Source organism: Pteropus vampyrus, unplaced genomic scaffold, assembly GCF_000151845.1.
Source record: "Pteropus vampyrus isolate Shadow unplaced genomic scaffold, Pvam_2.0 Scaffold32, whole genome shotgun sequence".
In the NCBI taxonomy this organism is placed as follows: Eukaryota; Metazoa; Chordata; class Mammalia; order Chiroptera; family Pteropodidae; genus Pteropus; species Pteropus vampyrus.
Genome location: NW_011888813.1, coordinates 10,465,201 through 10,474,230, shown reverse-complemented (window position 1 = coordinate 10,474,230; position 9,030 = coordinate 10,465,201). Strand labels below are relative to the sequence as shown.

At 43.1% G+C, this 9,030-nt stretch overlaps 1 protein-coding gene across 1 annotated transcript in view; it reads right to left on the bottom strand.

Annotated features, from left to right (window-relative positions):
- The window catches only part of TDP1 (tyrosyl-DNA phosphodiesterase 1), a 73,122-nt gene that overhangs the window by 30,700 nt on the left and 33,392 nt on the right, over nucleotides 1-9,030 (bottom strand). Inside the window, exons 15-16 of the mRNA XM_023528867.1 lie at nucleotides 2,805-2,990; nucleotides 1,423-1,610 (exon numbers count right to left, since the gene is read on the bottom strand). Coding sequence (XP_023384635.1) covers nucleotides 1,423-1,610; nucleotides 2,805-2,990 — 374 coding nt within the window. The remainder of the gene's footprint in view (nucleotides 1-1,422; nucleotides 1,611-2,804; nucleotides 2,991-9,030) is intronic.

The window sequence follows — 9,030 nt, the reverse complement described above, 5'->3', positions numbered from 1 at the left end:
ATTTGACCTCATGTACTGTGGGAGCTGGTCAACGCTGCCGTCTTTGCCCTGATGCTGGAGCTTGAAGTCTGCAGGGCTGGCAGAAGCCAGGGAAGGATGGAAATAAAACAGAGGAGAGCAGCAAGCCAGAACCACGAGCAATGAGCTGAAGCCACAAGATCAGACTAAAACCATGTCAGTTCATGTTGCCTCTGGCATTAGGGGCGTAGGTGTCCTGCAGAAGCTGGGCCCTTTGCCACAGAGCTAAACACAGACCCCTGGAGAGGCACAGGGGTTAGAGAAGCTGAAGCAGGACCCAGGGGAGGGTGTGGCAGCTGCAGGTCCAGCTGCTGGCTCACGCCAACAAGATGAGCCAGCACAAAGTGACAACGTGCGGGTTATAGAAATGGCTGCTGCTCCACATCTGCCCTCCAAATCTCCACGAGATTCTCCTTTGGGGCCCGTCCTCACTGAAACGTACAAGAAAGGAGATTCTGGAAAACGGGCTTCAGCCGAGGCAAAATGACACACTGCAGAGCCACCACAGGGTGGGTGCTTTTGTTCTGAGCCCCCGGCTAAGCTGACTGATGGTGAGTTATTCAGTCGGGCAGTTTATAGGCCCCTTAATGAGGAACTGAACTGGTGGGAGATGCTGTCACAGCTTGTGCAGTGTGGCTGCTAACTAGACACCTGATCTCAGGCCGCGACATGGAAATTTTGTTCCAAAGTCGAAACCTTTAGGAGTAAATTTAAACTAATACTGTGTAACGAGAAGTTTCTAAAAGGAAGGAATGATGCCATCTAAGGTTCATGGAGAAGGTTGGTGGGCCAATGTTGAGAAAAGACCCCTGAACCCCAGATCAGGAGAGAGGTTTTGTCCCGGCTTCCCCACCAACTGCGACACCCTAAGGCATTCTTCTCCCCAGGCCCGAGTTTCTTGTCTCTAGAATGAGGGGTTTTAGCCAATGAGGCCAAACACGGCTTCCAGACTCCAGTCTCTGGCTAGAGACGTCCGCACTCACATCTCACTAGATCGCCACCCCACCCTCCCCACGCCAACCACAAAGGTAAAATCCGCAACTTTTACTGTAACTCACTGCTAGGAGTGTTTGTCTGAAAGTTCATGATCACGTGTGGTGGAAACAGCTACGTAAGAAAGGAGAGGGGAGCAAGGAGGGTGCTCTCTGGGCCAAACCCTGCTACGTGCATCTCTGAGAGTCTAAACTGTGGTGGCAGCAGGAGCATTGTCTGCCACCTCCCACGCTGGCCAGAGCACCTGTTTGCGCCGTTGAGCTTACTTTTAAGATTTTGTTAGAAGGCGTAAGCATCCCCAAGGATGACAGCTGTTATGGGAACATGTGTCAGTGATAAGACATGCCTTTTCATCATTGGTACTTAATCTAAGCAGCAGCTGCACAAAGAGTTCAGAGATGACTAACAGACTCAGCTTTTAGCCACGGAGGACCGGGGTGGGGGTTGGGGAAAGACACTTTCACAGAGGCAATAAGCAGCACTTTGACAATGGATGCAGGAGAAGATGGAGACTGGGCAGCTGGGGTGACGAGGAGGAACGTGATGACCTCTAGCGAATGCCGCTGTCGCCCCTGCCCTAAAACTCCACAGCGGTGTGCCTGTCACACACACAGTGACACTGTTAAGTCACCTTCCATTTTGCATTTGCTGTAGGTTTTCTTGTGCTGCCCTTGGGCTCTGTTTCTTTTTATGCACCGGAAAAAAAATTTCACAAGTAATTTGGAAAGAGAGTCTCACTGTGAAAGATTCAAGTTGTATACAGGTATGCATTAAAAATAGAATCTTTAATTTTGATGGATTCTGCTAAGTTTCCCTCTGAAACATCTTTCCTGTTTAGACTACCACCTTATTCTTCTAGACCAGTGGCTCTCGACTGGGGATGATTTTGCCCCTCGGGGACATTTCGCAATGTCTGGGGACATTTTTCATTGTCACAGCTGGAGGGTGGAATGCTACTGGTATCCAGCGGGTGGAGGCCGGGATGCTGTTGAGCATCCCACGAAGCACAGGACAGTCCCCGTACGGAAGAACGATGAGGCCCAGGATGCCAGCAGTGCCGAGGCCGCGCGGTCCTGCTCCGGGCCTCCCGCGGCCCGGCCGTGCCTGCTTTGCATCTTCCCTGGCTTTCTCTCCACCTGACTATTCAGTTCTCTCTCACGTGCTGCCCTTCCCACCCCGTATCTTCTAAATTTACGCTCTGCTCTTGGCTCAATTCTACTGTCTCTTCTTCCTTTTCCATGCGCCAAGAATAACCATCACTTTGACGAGGATGGATCCCAGACTTCTCTCATCAAATTTCCAAATGGGCATCTCCAACCACCAGCTGGATTTCTCTACTGGGATGTCACACTGTCATCTCAAACTCGAAACTCCAAGAAGTGAACATCCCCTCTGCAAGCCAGCTCCCCACTTAATTCCCTCTGTCCACAGTCTCATTCAGTCGGGCTCAGAAATCTGAGGCACCTTGGACTTGTCTGCTCCATAGGCAACTTTGTACAACTAGACACCAAGCTATTTTACCCTTGTAACATTGTTTCTATTTCCAATAAGGTCTCCCTAGGTCAGTCCTTTTCGCCCTAGACTCTAGATCCAAAGGACTGCCCTCTCTACATCTTCCTCCAGCAGCTCTCGGTATCAATGCGTCCTTCCTCCATAAGCATACACAAAATAAATGCACAGCCTGGCATTCGGGACCCTCCACGATCTGATTGCAAATTAATGCTTTGTAATCTTATTTCTCATGATGCCTTTCCCAGCTCCTCTACTGTTAAATGAATTCATTTACTGACTACCTCCATGCCTTTTGCAAACGTCATTTCCTCGTCCACAATGCCTTCCACCCTACCCACTCCTGTGGATATCTGAGCCCTTTCCTCCTCCACAAACCCCGTATCTCTTTCAAGAAGTTGTCTATGGCTATTCCAGCCCACAGATGTCTCCCAAGTGAATCCTGCAGATGTTATGTAGGCCACAAACATCTAATTAATCCAAGAAAAGAGACTAATATGCAAAGGCTTAGAAGATACGACTTATCAAAACTATTGGTTCATTATGGTTAAGGAAGTAAAAAGTTTAAAATCGGAAAATCTAGAGAAAACATCTAACTGTTGACAATGGAGCACGAAAGGCACAGTAGGGCGGTGGGTAAGAGTGGAAACTGAGCTCACATGCATTTCGATCACAATTGGTGCTAACGTCGCAGATTCTCAATACGGTCACATACTTGCCTCACAAAGATGATGTGCAGACAGTATAAGATAAGATATGCAAAGTCCATGGCACGTAAATGATGCCTAATAGATGTTAGCTATTACCATTGCCAATACTTCGCTAAATTTATGGGAGGTTGACTCTGGTCCTCTCTGATGTGACTCACCAAGCAACGGAATTCTCCAGAAGGCAGGTCCACCTAGGCTCCTAATCCTAGAAAGTGTTGGTGGTAGATGGGCCTAAATATTATTCATCAGATTGCTTTGCTGGTTGCATAACCCTTGTACAAGTCCCCACAGCAGAAATACAGTGAGCTTCTATTGTATTTTATAAAGGAAGTTAAGAGGATTCTGGTCCCCTTGATACAGATATACGTCCTCTTAACTTTTTAATATAGATATGAGTGATAAAGTGCCAGGAATTTAACAGCAGAGTTAAAATTAAGCCAAATCTGCAGATGTCCAACAATCACATGAGATTAAGTACCAAAGGGGACGCAACATGTCAGCTGTGTTTTAGGGATTGGTATCAAGTCTTATAGATACAGTGTGTCAACAAAGAAATGCCAGCAGGAAAAGAAAAATGAAAATGATTATGATACACATTTTCCCACAGATGGAAGAGAGCAGAGCACGATAGGTCGTCAGGTACTTACTTGATTGTGGGCTTTTAGAAGTAACAATTCTGATGAATCACTGAATACATTTTAAGAAATCAATTTGCACACTGACTTTGTTCCCTGGTCACAGGCACATTATGACCCCCAAGCAAACTCTACCCAAGCCGCACTGAATTGGGAAGTCTAGCTTTTATTCTGGGGCACAGTCCAGCCTCGCTGTCAACCTCATCTTTAAAAGGATCCATCTACACTTGATCCCACAAATGGAATCACATGGACTTAGAAGCCATCACATCAGCATCCCAAATCCAAAATGACAAAAAATACTGGCAAGCAGGATCAAAGTTGCTTTGCAAATTTCACATCAAAACTGGTACCCAGAACACCCTGTCGAGAATTTCAGTATGTATTTAATAGTAACCGATGTGATAACTGAAAACTGCTCACTATTTCAATTTCAACTGATAGGTTTCACTATTTTGGTTTGTCTTCTATGGTGGAAAGGCAATACAGAAACTTGAAAAGTTTTCAATGACAAAACTATGACAAGTTCTTAGAATGGGGCCTGGGAGATTACCTATTACAACATTTTTTTTTTTTTTTTTTTTAAACCGGGATAGTCCTTTGTACAAAGGAAACATATGTAAAGCAGACAAAAGGCAAGTGTCTCTAAGCGAACTAGGAATTAGTCAGCACATAGTAGGCACCGTACACATATTTGCTATTACTTGTGAGAGGGTTTCTTTGGGGGCCAGTTCCTGGTGAAAGACTCCCAAATAGCACCACCTCATCTTAGGCCACCTGGTGATTAGCGATGCCAGTGCACAAAGGGTCTTGAGTCTTGAGGCTCGAGATCAAGGGGTCTCAAGCCTTTCCCCATCAGGGATAATGTTCCATGAGATCTGTCCCCTTGAGCCTAAAAAGGAGCATGCTCTGTCTTTGGTCTACTTGTACCAGAATGAGAGAAAGCAAGGGTGGTGATATGACCTTGAATCATCTCTAAGGTAGAAAGGAAGTCATCTGCAGACTGCAGTACCGATAACCATTATTTGTAACAAAGTACACTAACCCCAGTATCTTGGAGCTGCAACACCAGGCAACTGAGTCTACCCAATGACATGTAGAAACATTTTTTTTGTGTGTGTGTGGTCCAATTTGATTTTGGACCAAAAACTCAGACAAAGGGGGCAAAGGGACCATTTGTTTCAGAATCAAAGTAACAGACATTAGAGAAGTACTGCGCGGCTATATTGAAAAGCAGAGGAGGGCAGAACGTTTTTTGTTTCCTCAAAAAGGCACAGTGGTTTTGTAGTCAAGCACTCGTCTCATTTTTCCCCAAAGTGGCAGCACCAACATTTCTGCTCATCCCTACTATCCCGAAATGCCTGTCGGTTGCTAGGCAACTGTAACAGCGATTGCTCTCTGCCCACCCACAATGCACAGCTTTCATAATTGTCCTCACTGGGTTTGCCAATTACTCCTAGGTACTATCCTCTCAGCTAAGGCTGCTTCTTCCAGCTTATCTTCTTGCCTGCTTAGTTAGTCCTCTGGTAAAATTTAAACACTGTATTTGTCATCATGTCTCGGTAATTTCCATAACAACAGGCTGTCCATCAAACACAGGATTTCATGGCAGAATCAAAAACTATAAATAGGTTTCCATAAAAGCAACCAGACAAGAGAGGAAATTGCCAGCCCACAAAACATTCTAATAAGTTCAAGATAAGTTTTTAGTTTCTTTGAACATACACTCTGGCCAAATGGACTCATCTTGATTATACAGAATAATCTTGACCAATTTTTAAATAACCACGTAAGTTTAGAAAAGGCTATATCGATGGACAAATCTTTAGGTCACATATAAACAAAAAAGATAAAAGCTTTATAAGCTGCTTTTTTTCAATCCCAAGAGGCTTTACGTAATATGAACTTGATAACATGAGGTTGTTAGCAGCTACCAAAATCAAGCGGTTAACTAGTATTTAATACATCATATATAAGAAAAAAAATATACATCATGCAGTTTAATAGGTACTCTCCACATATATTTTTTTTACCATTATCCTCAGAGCATTCAAGAAGATAAAAGCCCAGATTATAAAAATGACTTTTTCCGAAATGTAAGTGGCAAGGCTAGTCAGTGGCAATCCCAAATGGGGACATGGGCCTTTCGACTCCACTTCAGTGCTGTCTTCCATAGTATGTTGGCTGATCGAATAGTATCACCATCTGAGGTACCTCGGTTTGCAAATGTTGAGGGGGTTAAAGCCGTTAAATCTAAGACACTGGTGGTAGTAGTTTGAGCTCGAGGACCAGCATGGCTGGGGGCCGGGGGTGGGAAGCCACCCTCTTCCTAGTATGTGCATATATTACTTATTTGAAAAAAACAGTGTTGTAAAGGGCTCTGATTCAAACATGTATTGGTCACTAACCATAAGCTGTGCACAGTGTTAGATGCTGAAGATACAAAGGTGAGTAAGACCTGGCACCTGCGCTCAAGCAGCTCATAATATATCGAAGAAACAGGACCCGTAAAGAACTGACAAGGGAGACAGCAAAGGACTGAGCAAAAAGTGCTACAAGGCATAAAGGAAAAAACAAGTTACGTCTGCTGAGCCAGAAAAAGTTTCAAAGGGATCTGAAGGATCAGCATAAAAAGAAAAATATAAACTTAAAACATGAGAAGCGATGAGAAAATGAAATGGTAGTTAGATTAAGAGGGGCATCATTCATTCATTCATTCATTCATTCATTCAAATTTCCTGAGTCATTTTAGACCATGCACTGTACTAGACACTACATCTGTTGGTCTGAAAGAAAACAGACATTAAACAAATAATCACCAATAGCTAGGATGAGTATTTTGGTAAGAAAAGAACTATAGGAATTACAAACTCATTTTCCCTTAGTGTAGAACAAAAACTTCTACTCTAGAAACGTTGTTAAAAGTGGTTTTAGTGCAGATTTTGCAATGCTTGGTGATGTGGCCACTATATACTAAAAAATGACCCGGGATCTCTGAAAAATGTTTTCAGTCAGATTCCCAATCACAATATAATGAAAGAGAGGAAATGAAAAACTGATTTATGTGTATTTAAAAGGAGAAATAAAATGGAAGATGAAAACGATATTAATTTTTTATAAGCATTTTTATAAGATTCCAATCCCTGATCTTCAGTAGCCAGTGTTCACACTTGTGAAATGTCAACTGGGTAAAAGAAAGTCCCCATGACCAAGAAGGTCACGCCCTCTGCTCACGACAGGTTGGGAAGTGACAGGTGATAAGATACAGTATGTACACACTATATAGGAAATACGTGAAGTACACCTCTAAGGTGATAGGTTGTTTTGTTTTTTTAGAATAATGACATTAGATTAGGACATTAGATCTTTGGGGAGTCTACTTGTCTTTTATACGACTTATTTTTAACAACTCTACATACCCAAGTGAATGTGTTCTCCAATCAGTCGTGTTGCAATTTATTCCAATAAAGCTGACTTCTGTGGCTCCAAATAATTACAGAACATTACTTCTCAAACAGACTTTGGAGCCTAAGCTTCAGTCTTTTGAGTACACTCAAAGGTAATTTTGCCTAACTATGGAAGTTAAAACTCAATTTTGAAAACAGTAAGAAATTATTTCAAAGCAAGGTTGGAGAATAAGATGGGTGTTTACCAGACTGGGTAGTAAACCCCAGCGAGGCCTGTGGAAGGCAGAATTCCCAGCCCTGCCCTGGTGTACACACCCCATGTGACCCCCCGCCCCTTTGAGTGTAAGCAAAAATTGTCAACATGATGGGATTTCATTCCCATGGTTAGGCCACCAATCAAATGACTAAGTTGATCAAAAGGTTTGAAATAATCATGGGTGGGCCTGACCTTATCAGGCGAGACCTTAAAAAAGGGACTTGGTTCTTCCTGAGGTGAGAAATTCTCTGTTGGCTTCAAAGAGGTAAACAGCTATGCTGTGAATTGTCCATGGAGAGGACAGTATGACAGGGCACAGAGGTGGCACCTGAGAGCTCAGAATGGCCCCTCCACTCATAGCCACCAAGAAAGTAGGAACCTCAGTCCTTCAGCCACAAGCAATTGAATTCTGCAAACCAGTGAGCTTAGAAGAGCCTGAGCCTCAGAGGAGACCCTAGCCCTGAGCAACATTGATTCTCTGCTTTTAAGCCGCTTAGTTTGTGCTAACTTATCACATTGCAACAGAAAACTAATACAAGGCCCCAAACAGAAGAGTGTCTATTTTATTTTTGGTAAAAGTACTAAGTTTAAAAAAGGCAACACTTCTTTGGATGTGCAGATCTGGATTATTAAAAAAGTCTCATCATTTTAGAGTCAGAATTCATATTGTTTATCATCCATCTTATTTATCACTGTAATATTTTTTTCCTAGAGAATCTATTTTAATTTTGTTGCACTTAATAAGAAGGGGTTATTCTTCCCAAACACGCACATTAACGTGGATTGGTAATAATAAATCAAAGTAGGAACGTGTCAAAAAAAAGTTAAATTTATGTAGCTTTTGATGTATTTATCTTTTGCTAAAATCTAGTTCTTAAAACAATATATCTGCCACTTGGTGGATGGACTGTTACATTTGCCTAGAATCTCTGCTTTTCCCAACAATCCTGCCTCATCGCTCTAAAGCAGGAAAATGTATTAAATGAAAGGACAGTAGCACTCATCTATCAGTCTTCCACAACGTTAAGAATTAATTCTCAAAGGTGACAATATTCTCCACCAGGACAGACGATCTAGGGGATACTTAGAAATGCATGGGGCATCTTGGGGGCTGGCACCATGACAGGGCCTTTAATATGCGAGGGACAGGTCATGACATTTCCTATAAAGCATGGGGCTCCGGCACTACAAAAAATTATTTTGACCAAAATGCCAAGTGTCCTGTTGAGGAACACACTATTTGAGTATAAGCTAAAGCCAACCACATTAAAACCGTGTCTTATTCCAGAAAACCTCATGGAACATTTAAAAGGTACGTCATTATTTTAAATGCAAATGATCAAATACATTGACGTAGAGCTGCCATCCGTACACCTACGACGAAAAAAGCTTCAGGAAAACCAGGAGACATCAGGGCAACAGTAAAGATGCCTCTAAAGCAAGTAAAAGGCAAAATCTGGCCGCCAGCTACCGCTCTGCCCTCCCTCAAACGCGGCGAGCAC